The sequence below is a fragment of the Meleagris gallopavo genome, chromosome 3 (assembly GCF_000146605.3).
Source record: "Meleagris gallopavo isolate NT-WF06-2002-E0010 breed Aviagen turkey brand Nicholas breeding stock chromosome 3, Turkey_5.1, whole genome shotgun sequence".
Lineage (NCBI taxonomy): Eukaryota > Metazoa > Chordata > Aves > Galliformes > Phasianidae > Meleagris > Meleagris gallopavo.
Genome location: NC_015013.2, coordinates 70,873,870 through 70,894,906, shown reverse-complemented (window position 1 = coordinate 70,894,906; position 21,037 = coordinate 70,873,870). Strand labels below are relative to the sequence as shown.

General features: G+C 42.2%; 1 protein-coding gene across 2 annotated transcripts; it reads left to right on the top strand.

Annotated features, from left to right (window-relative positions):
• The first annotated feature begins 235 nt into the window (after positions 1–235).
• GEM (GTP binding protein overexpressed in skeletal muscle) lies at positions 236–8,655 on the top strand. 2 transcript variants are annotated; one of them, XM_003205180.4, is made up of 5 exons: positions 236–361; positions 1,936–2,279; positions 5,061–5,137; positions 5,623–5,827; positions 7,421–8,655. In XM_003205180.4, exons 2-5 carry the CDS (start codon positions 1,946–1,948, stop codon positions 7,696–7,698), a joined length of 894 nt encoding a protein of 297 aa, XP_003205228.1. In that variant the 5' UTR covers positions 236–361; positions 1,936–1,945; the 3' UTR covers positions 7,699–8,655. The 2 variants fall into 2 exon arrangements, with proteins under 2 accessions (XP_003205228.1, XP_010707434.1); XM_010709132.3 differs by having other exon boundaries at positions 239–361; positions 1,933–2,279.
• The last annotated feature ends 12,382 nt before the right edge of the window (positions 8,656–21,037 follow it).

Below are 21,037 nucleotides of genomic sequence, written 5' to 3'. Positions count from 1 at the left end.
TTTTTCCACTTGTCTGTTTTCCTCATGTAAGACCCAAATGTGTTTATTTTACTGGCAACACAAAGACAATCATATGATTTCAAGTAAGTCTTTTGAGGCTGTTTGTAAGTTTTTGCTTTTCTGCATGTCTGCTCCCTCCCAGCTGGGGGTTGGCTGTTGGATGGAAAGGCCAACCACGTCACGGAAAAGCCCTGTCTCCGATCAGATGGGCTTAATATAAACCAGGTTCGCTGAGAAGGAATTAAAGAGGCAGCCCTAAGCGGGAGGGGATTTACTCCAGCAGAGCAGCTCAGTGTAGCACAGCCCACGGAGCAGAGGGCAGCACAAACCCGGAGCTGACGGCGCGGACGGACGTACACAAGTAAGGCAGCTCTGGCAACAGTGCCTTGGGTTGTGTGTCCTTGGGGTTTGTTGTGGCTTTGTAGACCCACACAGCTAAGTGCAGTGCGTGCCATCAAACCTGGGCTTGGACTGCGATGTGCAGTGGTGACATAGAAGTGTTTGTCTTGTTAGGGTTTGTTTAATGAAGGATGATAGCTTGCTGGGGAAGAAATCATGATACGCTCATGACTGGGACTGTTCAGGGATTGTTTATTGACAGTCATCATTTATTTGGGCTCTGATGTCTAACTGATTTGGAATTGCCTTTTCTCATCTGGTCTTTTCAGTGGGGAAACTGAAAGAAAGTAATGCATCATAAATAAAACTGCAGTTAATATTTGACTTTGTGAAGCAGGCTTTGCTTGCTGCCTTGTTTCTTGTCAGTTGTATTTCTTGTTGGCAAAGTTATTGCATCTGGGACTGCACAAGTAATCTAGTTTTGCCACTAAGCACTGTGTGTCACAGAGAAAATACTGCAAGTGCTGTAATAAGTTCAGATAGAAAGTGGCTTTGGTTTGCTTATTCTCCACCCTGACCTATGTTCATTCTAAGAAGTTTCCAGATAGCTTTGTGTGAAAAGCAGTAGTGGTCTGTATATGTTTTTATGTGTTGCTGTGCTTATTTTCATTCACCGCTTATTATTCAAGTTTGAAAGTTCATTTCATGGGCAGCTTTCCTGCCTACTGACATAGAGAAGAGAGATGATAAAATTCAGATATACTCCAAAAAGCAAAATGTCCAAATAACCATCACTCTGAGAACTGGGAAGCATCAAAACAACATTCCTAAAAATGGTCGCTGGTGGCCCAAGAGAATGACATCACTGTGCTCTGCTTCCAACCCAGGCAAAATTAAGTTTGCTAATTTAACTGTAATTAGGGGCCATGCTAAAGTTGGAAGAGCTAACCTGTTAGCCAATTGTACAATAAATGAAATTGCTGATTTAGCATCTGTAAATCTGTAAATGAACTTTTTCTGCCAGTGCCACCTTCTGTAATGGCTTGAACCTATACCTCCTCTGAAAAGTCATTGGATTTGGTTGTATCCCCTTTAGCAGCCAGAGAGCCACTGTTTGAAGCTTGTTCTGACTTAGATGAGACCTAAAGACATATGCTTGCTTGCATGGCTTTCCTGTCCTGTGAGAGCTGTGTAAGGTTGTGAGTTCAATGGGTCCCTCTGCTTGCCCCAGGAGGCAGGAGGGCAGGGAGCAGTGCCTGCAGGTGCTGCCCATCTCTTGATGGGGATGCAGCCTTGTGTGAGCTTTGCTGAGTGCTTCTCTGCCCATGCACTTAGCACTGCAGGAAGCGTGTACAGGCTAAAGACGGATAGGATTAGTGTATGGGGGTGGTATCATCCCTAAGAAAAAGCCTCTGACTCACTAGCTAGAAATATTTCTTTGCGTACTAGCAACTACAAAGGAGTGTGAAGTCTCCTTTTGTTGTTGTTGTTGTATATTGGATCCCTGTAGAAGAGAGGACCTGCTGCTTTGACTTAATAAGGTGTATTTGTAAGTATTTTGTGGGTAAAGTGTGTGGCTTCCATATTTCTCAGCAGGGATAAAAAAATGACCCTCAACAACGTTACCATGCGTCGCAGCCACCACAGCAGCCTGCAGCAGCAGCAGCAGCGATGGAGCATCCCCGCTGATGGGAAGAACCTGTTGGTCCAGAAGGACTCCAACGAGTACAATGCGCAGAAGCGATACACCATCAGCCCCGATGAATACTACAGAAGGAGCTGGTCCTCGGAGTCATCTGACTCTGTAATCTCCTCTGAGTCTTGCAGCAACTGCTACAGAGTGGTGCTGATTGGGGAGCAAGGTGTGGGCAAGTCATCTCTGGCCAACATATTTGCAGGGGTACACGACAGCATTGACAGCGACTGCGAGGTGCTGGGAGGTAGGTCACTATGCTCTGGGGACTGTGTTTTCTTGCCATCAGCCATGGCAGCAGAAATTGGCATGGAAAATCAGAAAGGTCATTTAATCTAAAATTGACGCAGCAAACATCTGGATCTGATTGTCAAAACCAATTCCAACACATGCATCTCTCTTAAGAAAACAAGAATGAGCAAAACAAGCTACAAAGAGGATGATACTCTCTAACAACAACCCAAAGCCTCTGAAAGGGAACAATACAGATTCTCATGCTCTTTTATTTCAAAGAATCTGTTGGAAATTGCCATTCAGTATTCACTCTGGTCCAACTCTCGTGTCACTACAGGACCATCGCCAGCTTTCTTCAGGGCAGAGAAAAACTAGGACCTTTCCTTGTGGTCCACAAGCATGTAACGCTCAGAAATAATGAATAATGAATGTAATGAAAAATAAAAAAGCCCTATCCAATTCTCCAAAACATTTGCCATTATATGTCATCTCAGCCTCACGTATAAATATATTGTGTCAGAATAGGCTGTAGGGAGTCTGAGCAAAATATGTCTACTCTTCATTTCATGTTCCTCTGTCTTAGTGAGGATTTTGAAACCTTCCTTAGTCTCAAAGACTAGTCAATGCAGAAGGTGAGGCTGTGGCACCCAGCCATGATGCATACTGTGTGAACGAGGTGATGTGGGTCATGCAGTGATGGAAACCTGCTGTGGTCCTAAGGACACAAGTGCTGTCATCTTGGGAACACATGCAAGTTGCTGACTGTTACTGCTATTCAACACACAGGGCATTTCTCTCCTCTATGTGTTCCCGTTGTGTTGGTGCCCATGCTAGCATGGAGCATTACTGAGCTTTTTTTCCAGCCTACGGTGGAGCATGGACAGGACAGCTTTTCTTGTTCTTATGCCAGGATTTGCTTTGCACATCCTTGTCAGATGGTTTCCGTCTCCTTCATGGGAAGCAATATGGATTTTTCCTTCATTTGCACTCCCAGCAATATTGCTTGGAGTATAGCCACGACAAGTTTTCAAGGCCAGGTTCATTGAAGTATCAGAAAACCTGCTGTTGTATTTCTCCTTTTTTAATATCAACTTCAAAATAAGCATGAGATGAACTAATTGCTCACTTGCAGTCTGTTTTATATCCTATTGAAGTCCCATCCAAAGTGCAAATAATTTCTGAGTATGACCATCTGAGGCACTGGAACAAGTTGCCTAAGAAATGGTGGATGCCCTGTCCGTGGAGACACCCAAGGTCAGACTGGATGGGGCTTTGACCAACCTGATCTAGCTGTAGGTGTTCCTGTTAATGGCAAGGGAGATGGCCCTTAAAAGTCCCTTCCATATGATTCTATGATTCTCTGATCAGGGGCAGAACACTTTCGAGTAGTGTGGTTATGTACTTGCAGCCTTACCCTGTGTCACAGAGAACAAAGAAGTAGTCCTCTAAATGTTGTCCTCTGGTGCAGATGGATCTTGTTCCCATGCCAATGCTTGATCAAAGAAACTATTCTCCAAACTTGAGCTTACAAACTAGAAATAAGAGATGATGGTTCCAGGGCAGCAAATTCACAGAGGGAATACAGCTGCTCTGAGGGATTAGTTTTGCAACCAGCTATGAGATTCATCTAACCTGTGAATGCAGATGCTCCTCTTGATTAGCTTTGTGCTTTGATCCTTCCATTTTAAGCTGTGTCAAGCCTATGTTGTTGTTTACAAAGTTTTATTTTATTTTAAATATAGAATATTTTTTGGCTAAGTCTTTTTCATGGTTGTAGATTCTTGGCTTTGAGGAAAGCCTGTGATTACAATTTGGGGGAAAGTTCACTCTGCTAATGTTCAGAAGAAACTGTATGAGGCAGGAGTTAAGGCATGGTCCTATCTACAAGCATGGCTGGAACAGACTCCTCACACAGTGCACGGAAAGATGCAGTACACTGAGAAACCCTAAGCCCAGCATCTTTCACTGGTTGGCAACACAAGACTAGAGAGGGATTCAAGCCTCATACTGCTCATCCAAATGTCCTTGGATCTAGGGGGAAGAAGGATTAGTATTTGAAGCGGAAACTAGGCTGAGAATTTCACAGCAAGGATTCACTGTGATTGAGTAGGAACAGATCACCAGATCTAGGCAGAACTTAGTAATGCAGCATTTATAATCTAGATTTGGGTTGTTCTGGTTTCGGTACAAAATAAATACTGCTGTGGTTTGTTGATTGCTCTGCTTTTTAACATCAAAGGTAATGTGGGAAACTGTGAAATGGGTAAGAAATGGGATGCAGCAGTCATTTCAGTCTCTAAAACTCAACAGCTCCTGCCTCACAAAACCCTGCCCTCTTTGCTTGGTGGGCTGTTAGCTGTATTGCTCTCAGCAGCAGTGTCTGTTCACCCGTAAACTGTCCCTGTTAAAGTGAAAGCAAATATTTTCCATTACTCAGCCTCACTGGACTCTGCTGCTCCCGTGGGGCAAATGTTCAGCTTTTGGTTATTTCTTCCACTGGTTCTATTTTCTCTCTCACATAAGATAAAGAAAATATTAACCAAAATAATGAACATCTCCTTTTCTGATCTTTCTGTCTCCTTCATATATCATGGAAAGTAAGACAACCAGTAATGAACAGAAGGCAGGTTTAGTGCTGATGGAAATGTGGAAAGAACTGAACATGAGCCAGCACAAAACTTGGCTCACTAACATGAACTACGAAAAAATTATACTTAGTAAGCTATTTGTTTTTTTTTATAATGTACATGATGTCACAAAATATGTTACCAATGTTTCTATTTTTTTCTTACAGAAGACACATATGAAAGAACCCTGATGGTGGATGGGGAGAGTGCAACCATTGTACTGCTCGACATGTGGGATAACAAGGTACGACATTCATTTATATATACTAGTCAAATGCCAAAAGAAAAGTACATATGAATGAGGGCTAGTATAAAAAGTAGTTATCTTTTGGGAAAGAAAATATGTTTTTCTATACTTCAGCTTCAGGATAAACACAGTATCAGTATCCTCCCCATAGCAAACCAAGCATGCATAACAACTGTAGTGTGAGGCTGAGAAGAGCAAACCTTCTTTATTTTTTTAATGATAAACAAAATATTCAAGCCATTTTCTAAACAATGTTCATTCCGATCTTAATCCAGTATAATGAATTATCAGGGGCAAATTTCACCCTCCTTTATGCTGAAGTATTCATGTGGTCACCGCTTTGGAATTGCTTTTAGTACAACTGTGATTCAAACCATATCCAGTGCAGTTACAGCAGGAATGTGTTTAGATTCTGCAATGTTATATTTTCTAAGCAAAATCTGTACAGGGCATAATGATGTCTGACTGTTTGCTTTGAACAGCGTGAAGGAGAATGGATTCGAGACCACTGCATGAAAGTGGGAGATGCCTACTTGATTGTCTACTCCATCACAGACCGAGCAAGCTTTGAGAAAGCTTCTGAACTCAGAATACAGCTCCGCAGGGCTCGGCAGAGAGAAGATATTCCCATTATTTTGGTTGGCAACAAAAGTGACCTTGTCAGGTGCCGCGAAGTTTCAGTAGCAGGTAAGGGAAATGATGAGGATAAAAACTTTGTAAGCCTAAGAGCCATACAATAGCTGTTGAACATTACAATGGTTGGAATACACTGTGATCAGGACCAGGCAACAAAAGAGCAATAAAACAGAGGGCTGAAAGAGAGGACGGAACACCGGGAAAGGTCTGCCAAGTCTTTAAGTCTCCACTAGCTACATGTCAGATAATCTCTTTCCCAAATTTAAATTGCTTCATAAAAACAGCTTGAATTTCTTCCTTTCCAGCTTCTCATGTAAGACCACTGCAGATTGAGCTGAAAGCTGGGAACAGCTTAGGTTTCCAATTTCTGCTGCCAAAGATTATCTCCTTGTTTAGCCAGGTCCTCCTCTTATCTGAGGTTTTACTTCCTGATGAATTTAAATTCTCATCCTTCATTTCACTGGCCTGGGCAGGTGCTGCACAGCCTTTCAGGAGAGATCTGCTTGGTGCCTTGCTCTGAGATGCTAAAGCAGCCATCCCTCTGCTACATGCAAATGACTAAAGAGCTTGTGCCATGCTCCCAAAGCCTGAGGAGTCCTAAGCCCATAAATAGGAATAGAAAGATATCTGGGAAAGCTACTGCTGACCCTCAAGCTCTTCAGACAGTAGAATCTCTTCTTATGCAGACTTCCTCGAGGTTTAGGTGACATAACACACGGCACCTCATTAGATAATCTCCCCTTGGCCAGAGTACACAGGAAACACTGGGTTTCTTGGCACAGCATTTTCTTTTCTCTGCAGCTATCCTGCCTATTTCCCAATTGATCTAGACTTTTGTTTCACTGGTACAGGCACAGTTCCTCTGTTTGCTGTCCAGGTTTCTCTAAGTGAAGGATTTGAACAGAGGTAGCTCATCAGGAAGCCAGAGGTGATCATGTTCCTTCTCATGTCTCTCTGGCCAACTTGAAAAGTCCCCTGAAAGATTTAGCCATCCTGGCAACGAGTTCCCAGCAAGTTAGAAGCCAGCATGAATTGGCTTGCATTTTAAAGACATCTGCCAGGGCTAGTTTATACTTAAGTTTGAGATAAGAGCTGTGATTTCAGATATACCTCTGAAGTTATTGACATAGTTCTGCCTTTAAGGATTTGGTACTTGTGTCTGTTCATACCAAGTCTGGTACTGTTTGAAGACCCTGGATTATACACGTGGTCTATGGAGGGTGCTTGGGGCCCTGCCTCCTCTGGTAGTGAGAGCTGTGCTGGGCTCATGAGGGGCACTGCTGTCACCCTTTAACGTGACTTGTGGAAGTCTGCTCGTATGATGATCAGGTGATTTTGAGTCATGGCTGACCTCTCCATCCCCTGTCAGTGCATGTCAGCCAGCTCCCTCCCTTCACAGCCAATGGTGAGAACCAGCCCTCTTCAGGAGATTGCCCCCCTTCGCTGCCAGGGGATTGTGACACAGAGCAGATGAATCATGCCCAACCAGGCAGCATTAGATGATTAAAGACTTATCCATGGCTATATTAGGCTTGAGGAATTCCCCTGGTGCCACTGGCTCCCCCCTTGTGACAGCCCACAGCCATATTGCTTCCCACTCTGGTTCATGACATCTGATGACAGATCCCCGTTGTGATTTTGCAGAGGGCCGAGCGTGCGCTGTTGTGTTTGACTGCAAGTTTATCGAGACCTCGGCAGCCGTGCAGCACAACGTGAAAGAGCTCTTTGAAGGCATCGTGAGGCAGGTGCGGCTCAGGAGGGACAGCAAGGAAAAGAATGAGAAGCGGCTGGCTTACCAGAAACGAAGGGAGAGCATCCCGAAGAAAGCCAGGCGGTTCTGGGGCAAAATAGTTGCCAAGAACAACAAGAACATGGCCTTCAAACTCAAGTCCAAGTCTTGTCATGACCTATCAGTACTTTAAGAACTTTGGACTCTGCCAGAGCTTGCGGCATTTTGTGGACATTATCGAACTATGTTGTGGGAAATAATCTATATTAGATTGGGGTATGAAAATGACTTAGATTCACAGTTGTGATTGTGACGATACGTGCTGACATAAGAACAGCACAGTGCATGGAAATATCTCTCTTTCATTTTCTTTGGTAGTTTTATAAGAAAAGTATACACCAGAATGATCCAAAATTGTGCTGGGAAAGCGTTCCGGCATATACCTATTTCTTCTCCACTCACCTTTGGATAGTAGCTTACGAACCTCAAACTGTCATGACTTGGGAAGTGAATACTACGCTCTTTACTCTTTCTCACTGTAATTACTCTTTTTATTTTTATTTTTTTCTTTTTTGAAAATTGTGTAAAGAATTGAGGAACTGACTAGGCATTGATCCCTCGCCAATTGGCTGGTCAGGCTTGAGCACCCACAGCTGAAAATATGCATTGTTGTAGAATAGCCATCCAAACACTTCTTTTTATTATTTCAAGGATTGGTTTCAATGAGTTTACACATCTCTTACTATGAAAATATTTAAAGGAAAAATCCTATAGTCAAATAAATTTTCCTCTCATATTTCTATATTAGGGGCCTGTTTAAAACTCATAGTCAAAATGAAACTAAAGCACAAGCATTATCAAAGTACATCAAGTGCAGGATGCCAAACCTTTATAAATCACCTGAGCTTTTTTAAGAAACCACACAGACTTCTTGTATCCAGTCTTGGCCTTTCTCTATGCTAGAGCTATGCTGTATTTATTGTTGTGCAAAGTAACAAGCATTTTAATGTTGAGGGGAAATGTATTTATTACCAAGTTTCTTAAAGAATAATGTTAATTTTATTACTATTTTCTATCTAATATCTTTTTTCAGATATGCAAGTTTTTACTTACATGCCTTGTAATAAAACAAATAAAATGTATGACTGCCTTTGAGACTCAGTGGGAAATCCCTGATAATTCTTTCAAGTTGAGAAAAATATTTTGAATGCTTGGGAAGATTTCTGCCTGACAAGGACAGGGAGGACTCCTTGTGTCTCTGAACACAGAGGCTACTTAGCGACCCAGAGCCACAAAGTAAGGATCACCCGCAGTCACTTGTGCTCCCTCATGTGCAAACAGGTTGAGGTACCAAAGATAAAAACAAGCCATTCTTAAAAAAACGTATGTGTCCCTAAGTCTGAGAGCACTTCAGAACCATTAGCTCACTTTTTGGGTCTAAATGAAGCAAAATGCTATGTCTGAGTTAGATGCCCTAATCCTCAGTTTATGTTGGACATAATGATGTTAGCACAGATTTCCCTCCTGACTATGTCAGTTTATATGGGCACACCTCAGAGTTTCAGGTAGATGTAGAGTCATTCTGTTTTACCAACAGATAGCTAAGAAAAGCCAGCTCTGCAGCCTGGCAGCTCATTTTCATTGTGGATGAACGCAAGAAAAGGAGACACAGTAGTATGAAGGCTGCCTTCCACATTTCAGTCTGTGCAGCTTTTATCTACCAAATGCTCTGGTAAGGAAGGAGCTTGTTATGGTGTAAAATATCACACTGCAGGATGGCTCTGTGCTCATGCAGCATTCAGATCTCCCTGGAAAGGAATTTTGAATTTAGAACATGTTGATATGAAGAGAAAATTATATTTTGAATAGACAAGATCCCCATTCTTGGGTATTGAATGAGCACTTCTGTGTTGTCATCATGTAATTTAAAGTTGATTCAGAGCAGACTAGAGAATACAGCTTACTCCAGTATAAAATTTCTTAACTTTTAAATTATCAGAATGTTGCCCCTGCTCATGGGCACAAATTTAACAGATGTTTATTTTCAAGAGCTGAGAGAGAAGCTGAATGCAAGGAGGACAATTCCTTAGCTTGCTGCTGTACCTGTCAGGCTATGGATCCTACAGTTCTAACCCAAGCAGGTTCTGAAGAAAATTTAAATGTCCATGTTGTTCATATAGCCATCTGTGTTCACAGCATGGTTAATGCAAAGAAGGCATCATAATAACTTGGAATTACGTAGTAAGTTTTCATACCCTTCCTCTGACTCAGAATAATGAAATTTCATTTTGAAAGAAAATTTTCTTAAATCAAGTTTTTTTATTTGTTGGCCTTTAAAATAATCTTTGTGTTTTCAAGCTTTTCTCTGGATCAGAAATCCTAGAAATGCATTTTAAAAGCAGAGCAGTTGTGGCAATGCAGTATGCTTGTTCCTGTGGTGGAGCAGCCACCAACAGCAGCCACAGAACAGTCATACACAGCATGCCATATCTCTGCATCATTCCCATAGCCAAGAGGAGCAGTCAGCACTATAGGTCTGTCTCCTGGGGTAGCTGCTGGACTGGGGCTGGTCCACTTTCTTAGCATGGTGCTGCCTCAGGATTGAAGCACTTATGTGCTCAGTTGTATGGGACTGAAGCACTTAGATGCTCCATGTTGTACATCCCAGTCCACCTGACACTTACCCTCTTGCTCAGTTCTGCATTATCAGGAAGAGATTCTGAGCCTGGAGTGAAGAACCATATGGGGTGAAGAACCGCTAGCAGCAGCATTAGCTCGGGGGGTTGTTGCTTCAGTTCACTGAGGTGTTGGAGTGCGTTACTGTTTGTTACCTCTGGATGTGGCGTGGGAAGGCTGATGCTGAGCATCCACACACTTCGGGGATTTTCTTCGTTTGGATCAGGCCTAGTCTTGTCCTATGGGACAGAGTGCCCACCCAGGACTGCAGTGCCTTTGTTGCACTCCTGAAGGACCCTGAGTTTCACATGAAAAGCCCCTTGGTGCATGGCCCCAGCAATTATCAAATCCACCAGATTATCAAAATGCTCACTATACGTAGCAGATGGGGTACGTAAAATATCTAATAAATACTAGTCTAATCTGCAATGCTGACATTTTCAACCCTAAATATCCACAGGCCCGCTGTTCATCTCAGATGCGAGTGTCCAAAACCATGGAACAGATCAATCAGTGATTCTAATCTCTGCCCTATTTATTAAGTCAGGGCCGCACTGACAGGTCCTAATGTAATAATTGCAGTGTCGGGCTCAGAGATCTGGCAGAAGCTGTGGAATACATGAGTCACAGCAGAGAGCACACTGAGGCCAAAATGGCAAAACTCGCAGAGTCCAAACAAAATAAAACAAATAGAGAGAGAAAAAAAGCCTAAGAACACGCAAAATACCAATTATAGTGTAATAGCTCTTACAAAAATCTCTTTTTTTTAAGAATACAGATCTGATCAGCAAGAGGAATTAGGAGGCATGTCCAGCTTTAATTTAATCATGATAGTTTTACTGCAAGAAGGAAGATTTACTTATGCACTCTAAGAAGCTAGATGCTAAAGAACTGTTATTGTTAGGACACTACGTATGTGCAGGTTTTTATGTGCATTCAGATCTTGGAGAATTGTTGATGCAGTTTAGTCAATTAAAAGAATACCATTTGCAATAAAATCAGCAGATACAATGTGGATTTAACTTTCACGTATACAAGTTTTTCAACATCGGTTGCTTCAAAAGCTTCAAAGACCATGGACCACAGTTATCGCTCTTGGGCTGCTTTGGAGTGTAGGCACAAATGGGAGAAGGGCTTCTGACAGCAGCAGAACCAGTGATGACGTGAGTTACAGAGGGCTGCAGCAGAGGAAGGAAGCAGATATTTTCTATGCACTATTGCCTCTACGATCACAGACAACCCTTCTTGCTCTCTACAAAGGCTTTTAGGGAAAGCACTCAGAGAAGAGGGGAGATGGTAAAGAGGGTAATTGATGAGTCCTACACTTAGGTCACAACAAACCCATACAGTGGTATAGGCTTGGGGAAGCAACTGGAAAGTTCTCAGACAAAAAAAGACTTGAGAGTGCTGGTTGGCAGCTGGCTGAATGTGAGCCTACATTGTGCTCAGGTGTCCAAGAAGGCTGATGGCATCCTGGCTTCTATCAGAAATAATGTCAGCAGGACTAGAGAAGAGATTGCACACAGCACTGGAGTGACCTCACCTCGAGTACTGTGTTCAGTTTTGGTCTCCTCACTACAAACAGGATACTGAGTTGCTTGAGTGTGAGCAGTGGAGCTGGTGACAGGACTGCAAAACTGGAATGTGAAAGGGAACCCAGGCTGCTTAATCTGGAGAAGAAGAGGCCAAGGGAGGCCCAATCACTCTCTACATTTCCCTGAATGGAGGTTGCAGGATGCAGGTGCTAGTCTTTTTTCTTAGTGACAAAGTGAGGAAAATGTCTCAAGTTGTACTAGTGCACATTAAATTGGACATTAGATATAATTTCTTCATAAAGATGACGGTCAAGTATCAGAACAAGCTTCCCATAGACTCCCGTCCCTGGAAGTTTTTAAGAGTCATGTGGATGTGGTGCTTAGGGTCATGGTTTAGTGATGGGACTCAGTAGGCCAGGCTGATAGTTCGACTTGATAATCTTGAAGGTTTTTACAAGTTAAATGATTCTATGATTTTCTGAGTACCAATAGTGTTTTACTGATGAGATCCCCAGACAGATAAATTCTTGGATCACCAAAGGTATACTCTGCACTCATTCCTTCCAACAATTCTGAAGACTGCAGAACTAAACACGTGAATATTTTCCACATCTGACCTGCAAATGCTTTTATTTACACAGGAGGTAACATGTGCAGCTCCTCCTCCAGTTGTCTTTTCTGGGCTCACCAGAGGCCGTTGCTCAGTGCGGAACTGCAGGCTTGATTGTGCTCTACACACTGCTGGGATTCATCAGATATATCTTCCACATAGACAAAGCAATATTTAATAATACTTGTCTTCTTTGTCCACAGTCACCTTCTATTCTAGTTCAGTGTAGTCATACACTGTTTTCATTGGTGCTTGTCTACTTGATGGACTCATGCAGTACAGAGTATGTGGTAACACTCAAGGTATATGTGGCCTCCTGCGTTAAAATTACTCCACCAGCATTTTTCAATATGTGAGACTGTGAGATATTTATACATTGACCTTTTGGCCTCTCAGTGTGGCCTTCTCCTGTTAAAACAGGAAACACAGTTATGTGACACTTATCACTATGTTCTAGAGCAGCTGAGGAGAAGTCTTGCTCCTGCCATCACATCCAGTAGGGACCACGGACTGGTGAGCTGCAGCTGTATGGACCCAGTGCTGGGGGGCAGATGTGTGCAACCTGACATGAAACCTCCCCATCTGCCCTTCCTCCCAGTGCTCTCACTCTAGAAATCTCCTGCAGACATCAAGGCAAACAGAAGCTCCTCCATCAGTGACCATCTCACCTGCAAATATCTCTACATTTATCCTCTCTGATGTCTCCATTCTATTCCTGGAGTTGTTCAAGGACTGTGTAGATGTGGTCTTTGAACAAGGTTTAGTGGGGATGAGTTGATGGTTGGACTAGATGATCTTAGATGTCTTTCCCAACCTTTGCAATTCTGTACTTCTAAGATATCAAAGCAATGGCTTTCTTGCCTAGAGACACTGAAATTCAGTGTATTAATTACTTGTGACTTTAGCTATCAGATAATAAGGACAATGAACCCACAAGAGAGCACACCAGTCCTGGGTAACTTGCTTTGCTGTGCCAGCCTGCCTCATCACCTGGTTAATAATTTGCTAAGGAAATGATTAGTGCAGAACACTTCCTCTAGGTTTTGAAAATTGTGCCTGAGTAATTTTACAGTGAAATGATTTTCTCATGTCTGCAGTGCAGGATGAGGGAGTTAAGCAACTGGTTCTGTGGAGGAAGGATCTACCGCTCCTTTCAGCTTTGCACTAATTCCTCTCTGAGGACACTGATTTTTGCTGAATAACTGAATGCCTCAACTTCTGCTGAAGTCATAAATGATCTCTCAACATGTTTTCCATGGCCAGGATGTTATTTCTGTGTCGTAATTCCTCATGTTCAATATGGCTTTCAATCAACGGAGCTTTGTATGTTTGCAGGTCTCACCCCTGTTGTATCGTTCTCTCCAGCAGATAAAATTAATCAACATTAGCCAACTTGTCACTTTCTGTTCGCCTTCCAAGTATAGACAGTGAAGAGAGTTCAGCATTTTAAAGATTCGGTTTGCTGTTTTTCTTATCAAAGAAAACTATGCTAGCCTTTTTACAGATTGAATCCCCTTTTCAGTATCTGCCATACGTGCAAAGCTTATGTGATTGGACTACTCCATATGACGCTGTAATCATCACGTTTTAGTTATATTTTCAGTCTTCTGTGACTTAAGGTTTTTGTTTGGTGCAATCTTGTATCAAGAACAACTACATCTGCTCCTCCCCAACTTACTCCATTCAGAAGCAAGCCACTGGGATCCAGCTGGGATGCTCTCTTAGCACCCTTGGCAGCATTTTGCCACAACTGCTACTTTGGAGCTCCCCATTCCCACCAGGATACGCTCAAAACACTCTGGAACGTGGGTTCCTAAGGAGAAACTCCCTCAGCACCTGTGCTGTGGCTAGGATATGTCCTGGGAGTGGAGCTGTACATTGTGGCTGTATTGAAACTACCTGTCATAAAAAGAAAATACAACTTGGCAGGAGAATTCTGGGCTCCCATCCATGACCCAGATACCTTAGGCTACAGAGAGAGAAAGTGTAGATAGAGCTTGCAGTAAATAAATCTGAGGATTGGAAGGGTGATGCGATAAACGTGCTGCTTTCACATCCCAGATAAGTGCTCTACCCATATAGAAATCCCTCCTTTGATATTCTTGTCAAAGCACATTGATACTTTTTGTTAATAAATTTCAGATTGCCACTGCAGAATTATCAGCATGGTGCTTAAGGACCCAGTCAGAAGAAATGCCCTACTGCTTTGGTCTAGAGCTGCTTCTCACTCCCTGCTCTATCTGACTGGGGAAGAAAAAGTGACAGCAGGACATGGCTGTTGTGGGATATCACCTATGGGCTTTTATCAACAATATCTTTCACTCATGTTTTCCAGTGGCTTTATGAATCTGAAAATATTGATCACTTCCCCTTTATCCTTCTACTAAATCAACTGCAGTGTCCCAAACTTTTAATCTCTCATCTAGAGGAGCTGCTCCAACTGCTTACCCATATTTGTTATCTTTCTCTGTTCCTTCTCTAACACTACCCTACCTTAAAGGCAAAGGCTCCAGCAATACGTGCTGCTAGGATTTGAATAGTGACAAAACATCATTTTATTTCCTACTTTCAGTATCATTTCTAATTGGATCCCGAGTTGATGGGGTTTTTTGTTTGCTTATGGGTTATTGGGTTTTTTGCATTTTTGGCTGCCATTGTAAAATGAGCCAATGCTTTTGGTCAATGATGTGTCACCTGGTATTTTTTTACCCACTGATTAGTTTTTACAAAATCCTTCGTCACCAAAAATAGTTTAATCTGAAAAATATCCTTCTTTTAAATGCACCACAAACTTCTTTAACTCATTACTTTGAAAACAACCAAGCATATCATACTGTATAGTTCTCCAAACTTGGGACTTAAATGCGTATTTGGTTGCAGTGTACAACTCCTATATTCTGACTGTTGCAAAACTTGCTTTTGTAAGCATTATTGGATCAAGACTTTTTTGTAGACACAAATCTCACACGGAAACCTGAAAAGAAGTTGGTGAAAGCAGCTCTTTCAACTCTGCTAGTATCTGGCATTATGTCATATAATGAACACAAGGAGGGATGCCTGCAGCCAGCACTTGCAAATGTTTGCTTAAGCAAATGGTCCAGTGAATATAATTCAAACTAATGGTATCTGGAGAACTAGGGAGCATCTTTTCAGAAGACGGATCTGTTGTTTTGCATGTGACTAAAAAGTTATGTTATTCTTCCACGTGAATAGGAAGTACTTCATGGTTTCATGTGATTCATCAGATACTTTCAGTATGATATACTCTTATCTCTGTTGGGTGGACCTGGAACTGTTCTGCACTTTGGCATGCACTGAAACAAGATACTGTACTGAAACAAAATACAGACTTTTCTCTGGACAGCTCAGAGCTGGAGGCACACTGGGTGGAGAAAAACGAAATGAGCAAGTATAATGTTCCACTCAGGTTTTCTGGGCAGCCTCTTCCATAACTTGCTGTCCAGATTACCAAAGTCCATTTAAAATAGATGGAAGCCATGAAAAAAAACATGTAGATGCACCAGTTGACTCGTGTTTGCTTTGGAAGAGTAATTTCATGCATAGAGTTTGTTTGGAAAGAGGCTGCCCTAAAGCTACAGTGACCTCAGGGCTAAGGATGACATCCTAATTTTATTCTGATCATGTCCTTGACTTCAGATCCAATTATAGCCAGGTTACACAAACACGTATCTCATTTTGCCCTCTGCATTCTCGGAGAGATACTGCTTTCTTTTCTAATACATATGGTTGAAAGATGTCAGTTGGAATGCCTGTTTTTGCAGGACTCAATGCTGCCTTTTGGGAGGTGGCCTCCAGCCCTGCCAGCCCCCCAGAACATCACACCCACTTGCCAGGAACTGGAGGCTGATAAGAAACATGGGCTCTGTCATAGGGAGGCTGATGACTTCTGGAGCTGCCAGCCAGGAGAGGTCCAGGCAAAGCTTGCTGTGGTCCAGCTCCACATTTGAATGCCATTACTACAACAGTTTCTACCTGCTCTTTGATGGAACTCTTGAGCAGAAGAGAGAAATAGCCAGAATGCTTTATACCCATAAAAGAACTCTTGCTGGCTTTAAATGTTTGGCTCTGGAAGGCAGTACTTGCTAGGAGTACCAGACTGACATCTGCATTGCTGGCAGATGGAACCTGCTGCAAGGCTGCTGATGTACATCCTATTAATGACAGATTTGGCTTCTGGAGTGGTAGCCTGGAGGGGAAGGATACTTGTACCCAGCCCTACTATGGCAATCAGATATTTTTTTACAGCAGTCTTCTCTGATATATGCTTTGTTCTAGAGGAAACCTTTCTTCAGAACTGAGCACACTCTATCACTGTGCATTTACCACAGTGATTTTGGCTGTGCTTCGCAAAGTTTTTGCCAAAGTTTTTTTTTAAATAAAAGCAAACTAACAAGCAAACTCTTCCTTCTTTAGTTAAAAAATGAATTTAACATGATGGTAGACCTGCGTATTTAGGACGTATACACGTAGAGCATAGAGATTTTGAATCTGAACTGCAAGATTAAAAATTGTGTGACTTCAGCAGCCACATTATTACGTGCATGCAATGTGCGTTTGAAGCAGCTGCAGAAATATTAACCACTTTACAGAAGTAGAATATAACAGCCCGCTATTGACGCACATGTTAATGTTGATCATAAATAGCAGTCAGTCTATCTCAAGGAAATGAAACAAGTTCAAATCTAAGAATAAAAAAAGCCATAGTGTTTTGAGTGGGACTGCTCGTAGATCTGTGAGCATTTCTGCGTGAGAAGACGTGGTGGAGACCTCTGTGTGCAGCACCTGTGGCTTTCCTGTGAGCACAGTGCACGGCTACCACCCAGCTCTGCCTCCTGGGCTGTGTAAGTAACACCAGTGCTGCTCCTTCTGTGTGGCTTCTGTCTCTGTTCTGGTCATTGCTATCCTGCAACAGGACTTGGCATCAAAAGCTATCAGCACAGAAGATGCGGCTGAAGGTGATGCCCAACCTCCTGTTAACCATCCAGCAAGTGCAGTGCCAGCCTCTGGCTCTGATGGCAGCTGGAAGGTGACCCCTGCTGGTCTCTGCTCGGGCAACAGGGCATGGAACAACTACAACTCTTGTCAAAATGGCAAATAGGAAAGGATCTTGAGAAGTGTACAAGAAGTACTGCTGTGCTTGGAAAAAAAAACAAAGGAGTGAGCCAGTGACTTGTTGGCATTGAATTCTCCCATGCCAGTATAATCAAAACACTTGAGAAACTGTATTTTCTTTCCTTTCATTTGTTTTTGCCTTTGCTTGTCTTTCTCTGTGAGTCTTCTCTGACTGCGTGTAATAAGAGTTGAATGGAACCACAACGCAGCCAGCCAGAAATACTCCTTTCTGCTTATGAGGATAATAACACAATTATAGAAATGATATAAATGATTTGAATTAGTGGCAATGTGCAGGGCTGGCATCCAGATCCGAAGTGATATGGCAACAGCAGCAGATGAAGGTGAGAGCAGACTCACTCTGTGCAGCAGCCTGCTTAGCACTGCCATGCTGGCTGCGGTGTGACAGTAGTACCCAGGGTGTCACCAGTGTGACCAGTCCCTCCTGGGAGATCTCCTGGGGGCACACTGGAAGGTCACAGCTCTTGTTCTCAAACCTAAATTCTCTTTCTCATAAAATGATCTATCAGTCATATATCCAGAAACATTGTTCCTACTCTTAAATACTGAAAACCAGCCATGTGCTTGGTACCACCAAGCTCCAGCTTTCAGCATTCAGCAGAAATCCCCATAAAGGCAAGTCTTGATAGCAACTATAATCTGCCGGAGCTGCATGGCCATTCAGGCATTTGTGTAGAACACATACACAGTGGTCACTGTTGTCTAAATACAGAAGCTAAAGTCAGCTACAGAAATTCCCAATGGCAAGAAACTATATTTCTGGGACATCTATAATAAAATCTTAGTTGTAGTTTTAATTTCCAGATTGGGTAAAAATTAACAGCAAAAATGTACAGCCTTACTACAGATGCATGGAACTGTGCTAAAGATAAGTGTTTATATTAACCTTACAAGAGGTAAAGAACTAACGTTTACAAATAAACTAAGATCACGCGCATTTACAAGTTATATGAAGATCTTTATTATTTATATACAATAATGTTTCTCCATGTAAATAGAAGTTATTAACATTTCTGTAACACTCTGTCCCATGTGTCAGTCAGAGCATTTAAATTATATCAAATACTTGTGACCGCTCAAGAAACTGCTTTTCACTTTGCAAGTTAGCTGGAAAGTATCTGCATAGAAATACGCACGCAGAACTTCCATACTAGATAAATATTGAAAGCAAAGAAAAGCAAACCTAAAAGCACCAAGGCTGACTAGGGAACATATAAACAGGAGGGGGAATGGCTGTTTACGAGGGTGGATAGTGGTAGAACAAGGGGGAATGGTTTTAAACTGAGACAGGGGAGATTTAAGTTAGATATTAGGAGGAAGTTTTTCACACAGAGGGTGGTGACACACTGGAACAAGTTGCCCAAGGAGGCTGTGGAGGCCCCATCCCTGGAGGCATTCAAGGCCAGGCTGGATGTGGCTCTGGGCAGCCTGGTCTGGTGGTTGGCGACCCTGCACATAGCAGGGGGTTGGAACTCGAGGATCATTGTGGTCCTTTTCAACCCAGGTCATTCTATGATTCTGTGATTTTACGGTACAGCAGAAAGTCTGCAAATGTGATTTAATTAAACTGAATTCCGTAAGCAGCAAATGAATAAAGAAACAAAAAATAAGGACAATAAAGTTGCTTATCTCACACTCACTGATGTTAGTTTAATAAAAGACTATAGTGGTGGGAGGTAAGAATAACTAGTGCTCTGTAGAAATTAACCATAAAATTCTGTTGTAGTCAAACTACATGCTCACAAGTCCAGCTTTTATTTTCATGTAAAGTAAAATACAATTATCAAAACCTGCTGCTGTTGGCATGCTGTTTTTAACACATAACAAGAACACGAAATGCTACAAAAACTTTGTGTTAGCATATTTCTTTTCAAGTTAATATTTTCTGGAAGAAAATGGGTTTTTAACCTAATAGGGATTTAAAACAACCTGGCTTGCATTTTTGAAGTAAAGATAATACAATTCTGAGTAAAAGAAAAAAAAAATTAAACATAAAGCTATAAATTCTGAAAAAATTAATAAAAGTTTCGGTGTCTGACAAGGGTGGCATTGCAGTTGATGCTGTTGCAGATTTAGAGAGGATTCATCTGCAGCTTCCCAGTACTCTGGAAATCATAGGATCATAGGATCATTAGAGTTGGAAAAGACCACTAAGATCACCTGATCTAACTGCCAACACACCCCACTGTGCCCACTGAGCCACGTCCCTCAGTGCCACATCCACATTTCTCAAACCAATGACAGTGACTTCCCACTTCCCTGGGCAGCCTGTTCCAATGCATTACCAAATTGCTGTCCTCACAGCAGAACTCAGGAACGTGTTCACATGTCTCAGCCAGCGTGGCACAAAGCACTGCATGGTGCTGTGAATGAAGTTGATATCAACGTAATATGACAGCATTTGCCCTTAAAACAGCTGATGTTTGAAGGGAACATCCCACTTTCAGTGCAGGCAGCTGGGGTGAAGAGTGTGCACAGCAGCACTCACTTGGGAACCAACTCCTAAAGCATCGCCACAAGAACAAAAGTAACAGAACCCTCCTGGACAACTTTTATTTGTTTCTAAGTATGCACTAACCACTTCTGCACAAACAATGCAGCATATTGATCTAAAGATGTAGGCTAAGTAGACTAAGGCTAAAACAAATTTAGCAAAAACCTAAAGACCGACCTAGAAATGAGAATATTTCCAAAACAAATAGAAATATGGTTAAACACATTGGGGCAACAAAGAAACTAAAGTGCAATACCCTGCCCTCATTACACCGCTCATCTTTGTGATCTTGTCAAAGTAGCTTGCAGGAGCATCAGAGGCACTGGACATGCACTGCTTCTCTTTCTACATTCAATATTCACTGTGCTGTGTAACTTAGCAACAAGTCATTCATAAGAATTTACTACCAACACTACTATTTCATGAACATAACTCAAAGTCCTTACACTGGTAACAGCTCTTTATCCTTTAGATTAGCTAAAGATAGCAGCTAAATATCTCTGTGTTTCCAAGAAGCATAGAATCAGAGAATCATAGAATGGTTTGGTTTGGAAGAGACCTTAAAGCCTACTCAACTCCAAGTCCCTGCCATGGGCACGGATGCCCCCCACCAGCTCAGGTTGCCCAGGGCCCCATTTAACCTGATCATGAATGACTCCAGGGATGGGGGACCCACAGCTTCTATGGGCAGCTGTACCAGGGCCTCACTGCCCAAGAGAAAAACTTCCCCCTGACATCTAATCTATATCTCCCCCCCTTTAGTTTAAAGTCATTACCTTTTTGTCCTAGAGAGTTAATTCATTTGAAGAATATACAGAAAGTTCAAAGCTATATTTTTGTTCTTTCAGTGCACTGCCCTGAATGGTCATACATTCTGTTTTCTATGAATATGTGATAAGTTCCCTTTAGTTTAAAAAAGTGTAATTTCCGTAAGTATAAAGAAATACTGTGAGTCACACAGCAAAAGGAGAATACAAGGACATTCATTTGTGGTGGCGTTGTTACTTAGATCTTTCTAAACATATCATTCTGGGGCCTGAATTTTTTTTTTTTTTTGTATTTG